This window comes from Symphalangus syndactylus, chromosome 8 (assembly GCF_028878055.3).
Source record: "Symphalangus syndactylus isolate Jambi chromosome 8, NHGRI_mSymSyn1-v2.1_pri, whole genome shotgun sequence".
NCBI classification, from domain to species: Eukaryota; Metazoa; Chordata; class Mammalia; order Primates; family Hylobatidae; genus Symphalangus; species Symphalangus syndactylus.
Window position 1 is genome coordinate 52,669,718 of NC_072430.2, and position 15,603 is coordinate 52,685,320.

Below are 15,603 nucleotides of genomic sequence, written 5' to 3' on the forward strand. Positions count from 1 at the left end.
TGCTTGTCAAGTGAAGGAATTAAAAAAGAACCCAGATAGCATATACTGTTTGTTTGAATACAAACTCTACCACTAGTTTAGCTATGCGGGAACTTCTTTACTTCTTTAAGCCCAATTTTCTCATCTATAAAATTGGGATAATCATACTTCTCAGAGGACTCATATAAATTAGAGGTGACAAATGTTCCTTTGCCTTTTCAATCCAAGCACAGTACAATTAAAAAAAATTAATGTCATAATTACAGTTTATAGAATTTTATGAAATGATCAAGTTCAACCTACTGCTTTATAGATCAAAAAGCAAACTGAGGCCCTAAGAGGTTAAGTGGTATGTTCAAAGTCACATTTAGTTTTAGTGGCTGTCAGGATAAGACCTTGGTCTCCTCAATCCTGGTCTAGGACTCTTCATACTACTCTAACTGCAGCCTACACATATAGCGTCACCTGGCTGGCTGTTTTCTCCTCTGAAACAATTATGTTTTGCTGAAATATAGTAGTTGTTCAAATTTGCAAGGGTTGTTTGCATCTACACAAAATGGCCTCAGACTGTTATGCTTTTGGAGATTGTGCTTTGTTGGCTGGTTAGTATTTTTCTGTCTCTTTACTTGCAAGCCAACAAATGTCACTTCTGAAAGGTGTGCTGATCGCCTGTGGCCCACCATTTCAATCTCTTCTTGGCTGTAAAATTAGACAAAAACTCATTGAAAATTGAATCTACATATCCATTCATCCTAAAGAGGAAGCACAACATCTTCTGAAGATCTAGGGAAATGCTCATAAGTAAGATGTAAAGTTTTAATTCCTGAATTTTGCTGACAGGCGATCATATTTCCTTCCTCTTTTGCATCAGGCCAAGGCACTGAATAGCTGAGGTTGCCAACCAAATAACTTATAAATAAGTGAGATGTTCCTGTAGTTCAGTTGCATTATATTCTAAGAAATGAACTTATCCACACAGAAAGCAGAAGGAACACAGTGGCTTCTGGAATATTCCTCTCTCCCACCAGAAGTAGAGGAGGAAAAGTACATTTTAATCCATTCATCCTAACGAGGCAGCACAGCATCTTCTGACCACCAGAGGGCACTGTGTAAACAGTAGGCTCTTCTCAGCTAAAAACGCTTCACCAGGAAATCCCTTATTGCACGTGGCATTCGTATTCTTAGGGTTCGTTTTGTATGACTTCTATTTCAAAGTACTAATTCTGTGCACTCAGATTTTGTCTGGAACCCACTTAAAAATGCCCCTCCCTGTATTTTGTCTCGGCTGCCACCACTATGTACCAATCACCTAGACTGCTTGGGAGCTGCCTAGAACTTCTCCCTCATAATAAACAATTAAGTGTTGCCAATTTTCCCATTAAATATTTCTCAAATCTGCCCAATCTACTCCATCCCTACCTTTCCTGCTCTCGCAAGGCCTCTATTATCACTCCTGAGTTATTAAAATAGGCTCCTCAACCAGTCTCTCAAATCCTTCACTCTCAGGTAATCTTTTTCTTCCCAGAGCAATGCTGTTTTGAAGATGATTCATGAAGAAGAAAAATCATATCACACTATTCTACCATGGTTCCCCTCACATATCTTCAGGCTAAAGTATAAAATCATTATTGAGGCATACAAGGCCCTCCATGCCCACCCATCTAGTCTTACATGTTTAGCTACTGCCTGCTTCAAACTTCATGTTCAAGCAACATAAAACTGCTTGTCACCACCTTCACCCACCTCCACACACACCCAGTATACCTCATGAATTTCTTACTTCCCCTCCAGTTTTACTCATGACGATTGGTTCTTTGGGTCTGAACCTCCCACATATCATTTAAAAATCAGTTTTATCACCTCCTGCAGAAAGCCTCTGTAACACCTTCCTCTCCCACTATTTTAGGTTTTGATCTCATTGTGTATTACCTCTTTATTTTGCACTCTTTACACTGTATTTTAATAATCAGAACAGCTACATAAAGTAGGCTTTAAAGCACAAACTAACCAGACTGCCTGGGTTCAAATTGTGGCTCTGCCACTTATTAAGTGTGTGACCTTCAGTAGGTTGCTTAGTCAATTTGTGCTTCAATTCTCTAAGAAGGGATGGTAATCCTTTCTACCTCTGAAGAGTTATTGTTAAGTAGTATCATGGAGTAAGTGCTAAATAAGAATTGGTTATAATTATGTGTTGGTCTCCCCCATGAGATTGTGAGCAACTTTAAGGCGAGGACTTTGGCTTTTTCATTTCTCTGAAATATTAAGTATTCAGTAAATGTTACTGAATAAATAACTGGTGAGGCAGCTCTCTCTATGATGATGGGAGGGATTACCCAGTTTCCTTCTTTGAGCAGATCCTACACATTTTTTTTTTTTTTTTTAATTGAGACGGAGTCTTGCTCTGTCACCCAGGCTGGAGTGCAGTGGCACGATCTCGGCTCACTGCAAGCTCCGCCTCCCGGGTTCACGCCATTCTCCTGCCTCACCTCTGGAGTAGCTGGGACTACAGGCGCCCACCACCACACCTGGCTAAATTTTTTTTTTGTATTTTTAGTAGAGGCGGGGTTTCACCATGTTAGCCAGGATGGTCTCAATCTCCTGACCTCGTGATCCACCATACACCCGGCCAGATCCTACACATTTTTTAAAAAATTGCATTGTTTCCAATTTTGTGGCTCCAGTTTTGTTTAATTCAAACCAAAATGCTGAAAACATCACAATCATATAATTAAAATTCAACAAAATGAAACCAATAAAAAGTATCATAAAATGTATGTTCATTCTAAGAAACTTAACTCCATTTTTAAGCCTTAAGATTCCCCCTGATGCCAAATAACCTAACACACCAAAAGCCTTGCCATTTCACAAATGCTGTTCCTTTGCTTAGAACCTTTTCAATGTCTAGCTCACTCTGTTTGGGACTTTTTTTTTCTTTTCTTTTCTTTTTGAGATAGGGTCTGGCTCTGTCATCCAGGCTGGAGTGCAATGGGGCAATTTCCGCTCACTGCAACCTCCGCCTCCCAGGCTCAAGCGTTCCTCCCACCTCAGTCTCTCGAATAGCTGGGACTACAGGCATGCGGCACCACGCCCAGCTAACTTTTGTATTGTTTGTAGAGACAGGGTTTCACCATGTTGGCCAGGCTGGTCTCAAACTCCTGAGATCAAACAATCCGTCTGCCTAGGCCTCCCAAGGTGCTGGGATTACAGGCGAGAGACATTGGGCCTGACCTCTTTGGGAAGTTTTTTCTGATCTTAGGGTGAGGCAGATGCCTCTCTTCTATGCTGCCAAAACAGCCTATACATACAACAATGTGGTACCAATAATGCATCATCCAAACTGTGATGCTCTATTACCACACTTAAGGCAGATATTGCAATTATTTGGCTCCCCTGCTTTACTGTAAGCTCCTTGACATCAGGGCAGTATCTCAGTTATTACTAAATGTCTGACATTTAGTTGATATTTGATGAGTTTTTGAATGAATAAATGTTTAAACAGGTAAGTTTTATTTTGCTTATCAATTTTTTGTTTATTTCAATCATGGCAACTTTTATATAGTGGTTGGAAATTAAAATTAAAATTTAAAGCATTTTCCCATACATTATACAACTGATCTCACAACCACTCTGAGATAGGTATTTTTATTATCCTCATTTTGCAAATGAAGAAACAGGTTCAGTGGTTGACTTCCCCGAAACTGCTTATCTTGTAAGTAGAAGCTGAGACTCTTGATTCAAAGCCCTAAGTTTCAGTTTGTGTAAACCAGACAACACTCTTCTGAGTATGACTATTAGCTGAAGTGCCCCTTTGGAACATTGTAAGCCTCCTAGAGTCACTTTTTTCATGAATCTAAAAGCTCTCATCATTCTCTTACCGCCCCATCTTGCAGGAAGAATGTCCAGTCCCTTCCCTAAATCCCCTTCCATCTGCTAACTCCCCACTGTCCACCAGAGCATGCCTCTTCTAATACTGCAGATTCAAAGTGGGGATGGAACTCATCTCTAAAAAGGACTGCATGCATCTCATATAGACAAAAGAAAATCTGGTTAATTCTTTAATCTTCAAATTTTATTTTGAAAACTATTTTAAATTCAAAGACATAGTAGTATAAAAACCACCCATGTCTCCAACACTCTCAAATAACCAATGTTGTAATTAACTTTCTATGTACTATTTTGGGGCTCTGTTTTTAGATCATCATCAACTTCTTCACAGTTCATTCTTCTTAAATATACATGGTTAAGGAGTGAGTCCCTGCTGCTTCCTCCCCAATATCAGTCTCTTCCATGCCACATCTGAAAACAGCAGTCATTGACCCTTCTTTCGTCTAATTTCCTTTCCATATGTTCAGCATGCAATCTTTGGTGCTGATCAAGAGGAACCCCCCCGTCCCATATCAGCACATGGATATATTGGCAGTGGTCTTCATGGCAAGTATACCCACTCCTTCCTAATTATAAATTATGAAACTCTCCATAAAGGTGAGGGTTTGCTTTTCTTTTCATGTGTTTAGCTGCTGTAAATCAATCCATCAGAGGCTGGGCAACAACATTATCATGAACAAAGTATGAAAAATAGCCCACCATGATACAGTATTTAATAAGGACAAACCTAAAATAGCAGCCCAGTTACTTAATCAAATAATTTTAAATCAGCCCAATGCAAAACACTCCTCTTTCCTCTACCTGGCAATTCTTACAAACCTGAGTAATGTGAACAGAGAACATGAGTCCATGAATCACCACAGGCCATCCCCAGGCAGAGTGAGGCACACACAGCTGTGATCAAATGTTGCCGTCTCTCGTTTTAAACAAGGAATTGACTGTACAAAGTGATTATCTCTGGGGAGTGGGAGTCAAAATGACTTTCATTTTTGTATTTTATGTACTTCAGTACAGACTGAATTTTTACAAACAGCATGGATTTTATAATAAAAAATTATTTCCATTTTGAGAAAAAAATAGACATGAGTAACCCTTAATTTGGTTCACACAGAATATGAGAAAAAATAATTTCACCATTTTAGCATGAGATACTAGCACAGAAGAAAATGTCAGGAGAAAACATTCTATAGAGACCAAAGTGACCTCTCAAGAAGATGTTTCTCAAATATACCTCAATTTTTTGGGAAGACAACAGATTGCAGCTTATTAACAAAAATCTATGGGAATTTTTCTGTATTTCTATACCAAATAGTTTCCTCTCCTTTGCACCAAAGGCTTAGTGCTTTTCTTGGCTAGAGGGTAAGTCTGAAAGCAGGTACTTCTTTTCTCCTGCACATCAGAAAGGGAAATGATGGTACAAAGAAAACGAGATACTCTTAAAAAGGTCCATGAACTATATCTTCCCCAGAGCCTGGCAAAAGAGGAGAATGAGGAAGCAGTACAAAAATTTAGAAGTGTTAAACTGAAATCAAAGCACAAGGTCAAGAGCAAGTGGCTGTGACTGTGCTCATGCCCTGCTAAGGCCCTGGTTAAATATGGTTTCTCTTTTCTCTGGCAATGATACACCAGTCCCTTCCCCACAAAAACCCCAAAAAAGTAGGCCATCGTATTAGGAGTGGGAAGAATAGAAAGGCTTCAGGAAAGACTGTTCAACCTGAGTTATTCAATACCATGAAAACGTGGTATTAATGGAGAAAGCCCGCTCATAAAATGAATGTAAGAGGTTAACTGAAGGCTCTACTGTAGACGTTATGTTTATTAACCTTTGGAAAAGCATTTCACCTCCACTATGCTTCAGTTTCCTGTTTTGTTGTTGTTGTCGTTTGTTTTTTTGAGACGGAGTCTCGCTCTTGTTGCCCAGGCTGGAGTGCGGTGGCACGATCTTGGCGCACTGCAACCTCTGCCTCCCGGGTTCAAGCGATTCTCCTGCCTCAGCCTCCTGAGTAGGTGGGATTACAGGCGCCCGCCACCACTCTAGGCTAATTTTTGTACTTTTAGTAGAGATGGGGTTTCGCCATGTTGGCCAGGCTGGTCTCGAACTCCTGACCTCGGGTGATCCACCCGCCTCGGCCACCCAAAGTGTTGGGATTACAGGCGTGAGCCACCGCGCCCAGCCCAGTTTCCTGTTTCTTTAAGAGGAACCCCCTTTCTAGCTCCCAAAGTCATCCAGTTATTATTGAGACTTTATTAGATATCCAGCAAGTGATTCAAAAGCAAAGTTTTGAGGTTCTGAGCAAATGATGGCCAACCACCATTCAAGCCTCATCTTTTTGTACTCAGTTTTCCCCGTTTCTCCACATCATATCTATCTGCACTGACAAAATTTCATGGAATCTAATTTCTCCGTTTCAAAGAAGACTGTGATTGCTCTGTAAATTATGAGAACTGCATCCTTCACCAAATCTGCTTCAGAGTGCCTCCAACTTCAGCTCGACATTGATCCTAGGTTGCCTCAAAAAGCCTCGGACCACTCCTTGGGTTCGAGTGTCAAAGGGAACACTATTTCTTGTAGTGATACATACCGTATGGAAATACACTAACACCAATGGAGAATCTGCGTGCACTGCCACACTGAAATTCGATTTAAGAACATTATCACACACATACAAATGTCCTATCCCCAGAAAACGTCAAGGATTTTCATCAACCTCTTTCTGATGCACCCAATTTAGAAAATGTCATGTCAACCCTTCAGATCATGTACACGCGTTGCTTAGGTAGAAAAGGAGACTGGGTGGGGTGGCTGAGCTCAGACCCTGCCTACATACTTTAATAGTAACGACTCCCGATCTGCATCCAACACATTTACCGAACTTCTAGTAAGCGCCCACCGCTGCAAGCAAAAGCACTTCTTTCCCAAGAAACAGATCTTTTCCACTTAAAATTCCCAAACTCAGACCTTCCACTTTTTACTGAACGAAATGCGTGTGTGCCGGAGAGAGGGGGTGGGAAACAGCGTAGCAAGAATTTGCACGGCTCCTACGCCTCCTCCCTCGGAGCGCGCCCAAGTCTGCAGCCTCGGGCTCCGGGACACTTCCCCTCCTACTCGCCGCCGAGCCGCAGCTGTAAGTTGAGAGAAGCGGGCTCTAGGCACGTCAATCAACCGGGTTCTCCCGCCTCCCGTCTACACCTCCCCTCCCCCCTCGAAAAAAAATAAAGGCAGAGAAAGAAAGAAAAGAAGGTAACTAATTTGGGAACTAGTCTCCGTAGGGGCTTCGCCTCCGACTCAGGGAGGCCGCACGCCCGGGACCTGACGCGCCGGCAACAAGCAGGCGGCCTGGCAGCCGCCCGTCACCGGGTCCTTGCAGCGCGTCCGCCGCGCTCCGGCTCCCCGCACGGATCGGCGCCGCTCCGGCCCCGCACTCCGCCAGGCCCGCGGCCCGTCGCCCTCCGGCCTGGGCTAAAGTTGCGCAAATAGCCCCACAACTGGCAAATACTTACCGGCCGCAGCAGGAACCAGAGCTGCGGAGATTTTAGGGAGTTTAAGGCAAATCAGCCGCGGGAAAGGCGGGCGGAGGCGAAGGGGCCGCGAGCTGCAGTGGCGGCGGCGCGCGGCGCTCGGCGCTCGGGCTGGGCTGCGCGGAGAGGCTCTGGCTCTGCCAGGGACTGTGCTGCAACAAAGGACTTCCGCTGCCGCACAGCCGCGCCTGCCGCACCGCACTGAGCCGGCCCCGCTTACGCGGCGACTCCGGGTCTGCCCACCAGTTCGCTGCGGCGTCCGCCAGCCTTCCCCTCCCTCTCGCCCGCCCACCCACTCTGCCGCTGGCTGCTAGGGGCACCCGCGGTCGCCTGTTTGTTGCAACAAGTTTCTGCGTCGGGCTCCGAGGAGGCTGGCGCAACCCGCACCGCGGGGGCCGTCGCGGCGGCGGCGGCTTGACCACCCCTCTTGCCCCTCTCAAGGGTAGGCTTGGGACCTCCTCCTCCTCCTGTTTGCACAGCTGGATGGGACTGGGCTCCTCCCGACTCCCCAGGGCAGGATGCGAGGCTGCTTTCCCATTCCGTCCAGATGTCAGACCCCTGCCCCGTTTGGCCCAGCAGCTGGGCCGTCACTCGCGGTCCGCCTCGAGTGCTCCGGCAACCTCACCCTGTCCCGTCGGTTCAGGGTCGCCTAGTCCCCGCGCCCCCCCACCCCACCTTCTGTGGGCCTGTCCGCCTCTGGCCCTGAGTCACTTCCCCCGCCATGCCCCACCTCGCCCAGTCCGCCTCTCCACCCAGGCTCCCGCGGCTCGGCCTCCCTGGCCCCGCGCCCTCATCCCTTCCCCAGTGAACAGGCGGGCGCATCCTTCCCCACCCCCACCTTCACCCCAGAACTGAGGGGGTGCCTGTGCTTTTGCACACTCTGGGGAAAGTCCCCGGGTCACGCGGTTGTTTGTGGGAAGCTTGTGACGCTCAGGCTTGTCCCTATGCTTCCGCCTACAGAGTCACGACTGCGAACTGTGGTGGCGGCGGCGCTCAGAGCGCGGGCCGACCCCCGCCCGGCCACTGAGGCGGGCGGGAGAGCGCGCACGTACGCACGCACGCACGCACACCCCGGCCCTGACGCCCTGGTTCCCCTGCTACCAGACACGCGGTCACGTGGGGCCATCGCGGGCTGCCGGCGCGGGAAGCCGCGCGAGAGGCGGCCGAGGAGTGCGTGAGCGGGCGCCGCTGCTTGCAGTGCGCGGCTTGGGAGCCCGCCCCTCCTGCACGGAGGAGTCGGCCTGCCGCCGCGGCGGCATCTGGGTAAGCGACGCGGCCCTGCCCCTGTGGGCTGCCCCGGGCTCAGTCCCTCCCGCCGCGAGCCACCCAGGGCGGCGGCCTGCAGCTGCACCGGTCGCGGGACAGATGCAAGTAGCTGGGGAGAGGGGTGTTTTTGGTCCGATTGAGATGTCAGGCAGGGCACAGGAGGAAAATACATCCGCGAGTGAGCGCTGGGCCGGCAATACCCAGAACCACCCTTTGCTGCTCCTAGGAGCGGCCGCCGGGGCCTGATTCAGGGTGGCACACGGGGTACCGCGAAGATGCAGAGCCGTCCCGGCCGCGGGTCCGGGTGCGACCCCCAGAAGGAAACCCCAATAGGCCTGCGGCCTCCCTCGGGTGGCGCCGACCCCTCTTACGAGCGGGCAACTTTCCAGATGCTGGGAGGACGCTGCGGCTACTGTTTCCACTCCCAGCTTGTGATTACCTAGTTTCTAGGGGAAGAAGACATCCCCCCCCCTTTCTGTCTTCAAATTATGTTTATCTTGTTCTAAGCAAATCCGGTTTTTCTTTTGAACCTTGACCCATCTTGTCACCGTCTTCTCTGGCACTCAGTATTTGGAGTAATCAGGTGTTATCAGTTGCGGAGGCAGCGCATAGCACAACGTAGTACCTGGAACCTGACGGCACCTAGCATGTTTCAACAGTTAGAGCCTGGATCACCCCAAGGGATTACATTTGGCATTCTTTCTCTTGAGACTCAAGTCCTTCTGGCAGAGCTGTTGATCCTCTCACAAGATTCTGTCATGTGTGTAAAGTACACTTGGGAATCTTAAATTTTAGAGCCGAGAGGTGCCTTATAGAAAATCTGTTTCATCCCTCTCGTTTTACAGAGAAGACACCAGGCCTGAAGACCGTGATGTAGCTGGAGCTAGCTACACCTCTTGATAGCTAAGACTCCACGGCTCCAGACACCTTGGTGATTGCACTGTCCACCATGCCAGGACCACAGTGCCAGTTTACCCCACTCACCTGTAGAGAATGTATCCGGCGGAGGTCATTATACTTGGCTTGATTCAGGTTATGGAGAAGTCAGGCATGGCCATTGTGTGGGTTTGATAGTATTTCTAGGTGAGGTAGGCTGCCTATGGTGTATTTGTGGAACTAAAAGCCTACACCCCCGAGCCACCCCTGAAAATTTCATTGCTGTTCTCTTCAAGAATAACTATTATTTGCAGCATTGGTTGCTTCCTTAGGTTAAGGCATCAAAGTCTTCTTTAACAATCTGGATATATGTTAGTTAAGGGTAAATCATGAATCCGTTATCGGACATCAACTCCTTAATAGGAAACAGAACACTGATGGGATATGACATGGAATAGATTAGTTCTGAGAGCTGGCAATCAGTGAAATATCAAGGTATGGTCAGGAAGAAAGCAGAAAGGAACCCACATAACCTGCTAACACGTTTTTTGTCCAGTCCTACCTTGAATATCTTATTTGCATGTAGTAGAGATGGATTCTGCTCAAGTTGGCCGCTGTTTTAGTGAGTACTTGCAGTGGGCCAAGTATCATACTAGCTGCTTCAGTAGATGAACTTTGTGTCTTTACCAAAAAGGAGATGGTACTGTCTTCATGTTACAAGCCTGAGGAAACAGGCTTATTACCTGGGCTGTGGTGATACAGTCATTTGCAGTAGAATTTAAGCCTAGATCGCTTATCTCTGAAGTCCAATCAGTGCTCTTTTGCATTATATCTTGCTCCTGCTTCAGCCGGGAAGGGAATGAGAGAATCGCCTGTGGCTGATTTATTGGCGCCTGTGGTTGCCCAGAGAGGCCAAGCAGGACTTTTAGCTGCCCTCTATGCCTTACAAAGTGGAGCTGTGAGCTTCCACCCTACCTCCTGAGGGGAATATGAAGGAGCCAGGCTGTCTAGCTGGGGAGGAGGTGCCTTGGCCGTAAAATATCCTGGCCAGGGCTGTGCTGGGAAGTGTTGCATAATGCCCTCCCCAGCACTGAACCAAAGTGATTTATTTGCTATGGTCCGTAGGTGGTGCCTGACCAACTTGTCCATTTTAGCAATAACAGGGCCAGAAAAGAGTTGGGGGTTTTATATTATTGCAGGGTTTTTCCTTGTTTTAAAAAAGCAGTGCAGGTGCTCTTATCTTGATAAGTTATAAAGTGCTTCTTTCTACACCACTTCCTGTGCCCCTTTTCTGCGTATTTATTCCAAATAGCATGTGAACTTCAGTCTTTTAAGAAGAGAAAGCTAAGAAAATGTTGCTCCAGTTTATTAGCACAGGCTATGGAGACAGACCTGGCTTTTTATCTCCACTTTATACCATTTGCTGATTGTGTGTCCTAAGCTTAGGATTTTTCATTTGTAAAATGGAAATGAAAATAATACATTAGTCATCACAGTGAGGATTTTAAGAGATAATGTATATAGAGCACTTAGCACAAGGCCTTGCATATAGTATTTATTATAATAATAGGTTTTGAAAATAACCAGAATAGTATTATTCTCCCTAAAAAAGGAAAGATACTGCTACTTGAACCTGCTTAGGGATAGAGGAGGAAGAAGAAAGTGTTTGAAGCAAACATCAGTTTCAGGATTATTGATTAAATTTATTTATACTTCTGGGGTTTTTGTTTGTTTTTTGAGACAGAGTCTACCTCTGTCACCCAGGCTGGAGTGCAGTGGTGTAATTTCGGCTCACTGCAGCCTCCGCCTCCTGCATTCAAGCGATTCTCTGGCCTCCCGAGTAGCTGGGATTACAGGCGCCTGCCACCACACCTGGCTAATTTTTGTATTTTTAGTAGAGACAGGGTTTCGCCATGTTAGCCAGGTGGGTCTTGAACTCCTGACCTCAAGTGATCCGCCCACCTTGGCCTCCCAAAGTGCTGGGATTATAGGTGTGAGCCACTGCGCCTGGTCCATGTTTTCTTTATCCATTTGACTATCCATGGACATTTGAGTTTTTCCCCCTTATTGGCGATTCTTCTGCCTCAGCCTCCCAAGTAGCTGGGATTACAGACGTCTGCCACCACGCCCACCTAATTTTTGTATTTTTAATAGAGACAGGGTTTCACCATATTGGCCAGGGTGGTCTTGAACTCTGACCTCAGGTGATCCGCCCTCCTCAGCCTCCTAAAGTGCTGGGATTACAGGCATTTATTTACCCTTCTGCTTTCCCTTTGCTAGCAAGAATTTTCTTTCTCTCTCTCTCTTTTTTTTTTTTTTCTTTATTGGGAGAAAAAGTGCTTAGAGTGTTCAGTTATTTTTGATATTTTTCTTTTTTTCTTTTTTTTTTTTGAGACGGAGTCTCACTCTGTCGCCCAGGCTGGAGTGCAGTGGTGCGATCTTGGCTCACTGCAACCTCCGCCTCCTGGGTTCATGCCATTCTCCTGCCTCAGCCTCTCTGAGTAGCTGGGACTACAGGTGCCCGCCACCACGCCCGGCTAATTTTTTTTTGTATTTTTAGTAGAGACGGGGTTTCAACGTGGTCTCGATCTCCTGACCTCGTGATCCACCCGCCTCGGCCTCCCAAAGTGCTGGGATTACAAGCATGAGCCAGCGCGCCCGGCCTTTTTTTGATATTTTTCTAATTCATTTCTTCTCTGGTGACAAATCAGTCATGCATGGATGTTTTATTTTTTCTGAAATTTCCAAGCACTTTAAGCAAAAGGTTTTATTAGCCCACTTGAGTAATGTGTTCATGGGAGTATACTTCCATTGCGAAAGAAGTATTGGTTTACTTGTATCCAGAAGTTTTAGTTACTCTTGCCTGTACTGTATTCTAGGTCTGTACTAGCATTATAATTTTCCAGCTTTCTCCTGTCCTTTGAGTACCTTATTTTTTCTTTTAGAAATTTGGTCTGTCTTTAATGGACTAAGAAGAATCTTTTCCTTTCTTTCTCCGGGTTCTGATTTTTTTTAAAGGCCTGTTAACAATTTGTGCTTACTGTTGTTAGTATTCTTGTGTGCTTGGCTTTATCAGGCATCCTACAATGTAATGTTGGTTAGATGGGAGTTAGAGGTGCTTGGAGGTTGGCTATGTCTGCCAACAGGCAGGAGGCCCCAAACTAATGTTTCCCAGTTCCATTAAAGGTTTCTAGAGCATAACTACTCTTCCTGTTTCATCTACCACCTCCACTTCATACCCTCTTTGCTAACATTCTCAGTAGATCTTAATAAGCAGATGTCTGGAATTACAGCAGATTTTACCTCAAACAGTATTTTCAGATTTAGAATTTCTATATCATTTTTAGGTGTTATGAAATCCAATCTAGGTGTAATGGAGTAAGAGAGTAAATATTTCTTTTTCCTAAATACTATTTGAAAAGAAGTCTGAAAATAGTGTGTTCCTCCACCCCCCCACCCATGCCCATCCTGCCAGTTTAGGAACACTTTTGTTTCTTTCTTTTCTTTTTCTTTTTTTTTTTTTTTTGAGATGGAGTTTCGCTCTTGTTGCCCAGACTGGAGTGCAATGACACAATCTCAGCTCACTGCAACCTCTGCCTCCTGGGTTCAAGCAATTCTCCCGCCTCAGCCTCCCGAGTAGCTGGGATTATAGGTATGCGCCACCACACCTGGCTAATTTTGTATTTTTAGTAGAGACGGGGTTTCTTCATGTTGGTCAGGCTGGTGTCGAACTCCCGACCTCAGATAATCCACCTGCCTTGGCCTCCCAAAGTGCTGGGAGTGAGCCACTGTGTCCGGCCATGGAGCACTTTTGTTTCTTAATCTGGCCAATATTTTAAGGTTACAATTAGAATTACAGTTGTTGATATTTGTTCATTTAATGTAGTCAACATAATTTCCACACTTTGAACACTCCTATGGAATTGTTTATTTATAGAGACTAGTATAAAGTTGTTCTATCTTACTTAGTTTGAACTAATCCAGAGTTACTACAATCTAGAAAGTAAAGAAGGTTTTTATTGTCTCTTAAGTATCAATGTAATTGTAGAGTGTGAAATAATTTCTTGGGTTTCCTTGGTCCCGTGTTCTTCTGAGGCAGTGATTCTTAACTGAGGGGTCACGTTAGAATCACCTGGGAAGCTTTTTAAAAAAAGAATCTGGGCCGGGCACGGTGGCTCACGCCTGTAATCCCAGCACTTTGGGAGGCCAAGGTGGGTGGATCATGAGGTCAGGAGATCGAGACCATTCTGGCTAACACAGTGAAACCGTCTCTACTAAAAATACAAAAAAAATTAGCCAGGCGTGGTGGCGGGTGCCTGTAGTCCCAGCTACTCAGGAGGCTGAGGCAGCAGAGTGGCATGAACCCGGGAGGCGGAGCTTGCAGTGAGCCGAGATCACGCCACTGCACTCCAGCCTGGGCAACAGAGTGAGACTCTGTCTCAAAAAAAATAAAAATAAAAAGAAAGAAAGAGAGAGAGAGAGAGAGAGAGAGAAAGAAAGAAGAAAGAAAGAAAGAAAGAAAGAAAGAAAGAAAGAAAGAAAGAAAGAAAGAGAAAGAAAGAATGAATCTGGCCAGGAACAGTGGCCCACGCCTGTAATCCCAGCACTTTGGGAGGCCAAGGCAGGCGGATCACCTGAGGTCAGGAGTTCAAGACCAGCCTGGCCAACATGGCGAAACCCCATCTCTACTAAAAATACAAAAATTAGCCAGGCGTGGTGGTGGGCACCTGAAATCCCAGCTACTCGGGAGGCTGAGTCAGGGAGAAGCACTTGAACCCAGGAGGCGGAGATTGCATTGAGCTGAGATCGCGCCATTGCACTCTAGCCTGGGCGACAGAGCGAGACTGTGTCTCAAAAAAAAAGAATCTGTGCCTCACCCCTAGCAATTCAATTCTGTTTGGGCTAAGCCTGGGTTGGGACTCAGACACCAATACAGCTCTGCATAGAAGGTTTTACAGTATAGTCAGCAATAAGAACCTCTGTTTCAGGATAAAATGATTTCTACAAACATTCTTTCATTCTCTACATAATTAAATGTCACACCTCTACAGTCATGTGAAAGTTCCATTAAAAAGTCGCTATATAAAGTCTTTTATCATATGGCACTTGAAATATTTTGCTTTTGCCTTTGTATTTATAGCCGTGAGTAAGTAGCTCAAAAAAGATGTACATATTCCTCTGCCAACTTTCCTGTCTCCTTGTCTGAATGAAAATTCATCATAAAGTCTCAGTGGTAAGCACTGACAGAGAAAATATCTAAGACTGTTTTCCTACAGAAACAGTCGTCTTGCTCTTTTTGTTCCTTTTTTATTAAGGATTCTTACAGCCTGAGAGAATGAAGAGCTGTGTAGTCCAGGATATCAGGCTGGCTACCATAGATCTGAGAGTCCAGTCTGGTACAGTAGATTTTTCTAAATACATAAGAATCAAATATATATATTGAATATCAAGCCAGCTTTAAACAAACATAGATACTAGTAATAAAGTTGTTCCATCTTAATTTGAAGTAATCCAGAGTTACTACAATCTAGAAGGTAAAGAAGGTTTTTGTAATCTCTTAAATATCAATGCTAAAACTATTATGATAATGTATCACTTTGATAACAGATAAAACTTTTAAAAATGTAGCACTCTTATATTTTGGTTCCGGTATTTATAAGTATAATAAAATGATACTTTATTTTTCCATAATTTCTCTTACATCTTAAAATTATCACCAGAAATTCTCAAATATAACTTCTAAGCTCTTTCTGTATTCATGGGAAACTTTAGCTATTTCACATACTAGAGAAAATAAAATAGACGGTCAAAGAATGATGAGCAAGGCCATACAAAAAGTCTAGCTAATAATTTGTGGAGTAGGTTGTATTAGAAAATGTTCTAATAACTCAGTGGAATGGGGCTACTGATTTGAAGTAAAATCTGGTATATTACAACATCAAAGATCTCCAATTATGCAAAACAAGTTTGAATGCACCTCATGTGTACTTGGTGTTTTTTTTTTTTTAATAGATTTTAATTTGTTTCATTTTATACACTTGAAAAGTTTACTCCCTTATTTGATTCAACATATTTGCA

General features: G+C 45.0%; 2 protein-coding genes across 26 annotated transcripts in view; one reads left to right on the forward strand and one right to left on the reverse strand.

Moving 5' to 3' along the window:
- Positions 1 to 8,345, reverse strand: part of ZBTB1 (zinc finger and BTB domain containing 1) — a 30,255-nt gene extending 21,910 nt beyond the window's left edge. For 2 of the 12 annotated variants that reach the window (XM_063644519.1, XM_055289118.2), the window contains exon 1: positions 7,366 to 7,504. The gene's annotated coding sequence lies outside the window, so the exon portion shown is untranslated. The other 10 variants (XM_063644516.1, XM_055289119.2, XM_055289120.2 and 7 more) reach the window with 9 other exon arrangements.
- The window catches only part of ZBTB25 (zinc finger and BTB domain containing 25), a 60,210-nt gene continuing 52,332 nt past the window's right edge, over positions 7,726 to 15,603 (forward strand). For 4 of the 14 annotated variants that reach the window (XM_063644528.1, XM_063644525.1, XM_063644522.1 and 1 more), the window contains exons 1-2: positions 7,744 to 7,825; positions 8,344 to 8,646. Coding sequence is in view for 3 of the 14 variants with exons in the window: in XM_055289129.2 (XP_055145104.1) it covers positions 9,297 to 9,409 (113 nt within the window). In the remaining 11 variants the exon portion in view is untranslated. The other 10 variants (XR_010122103.1, XM_063644526.1, XM_063644523.1 and 7 more) reach the window with 8 other exon arrangements.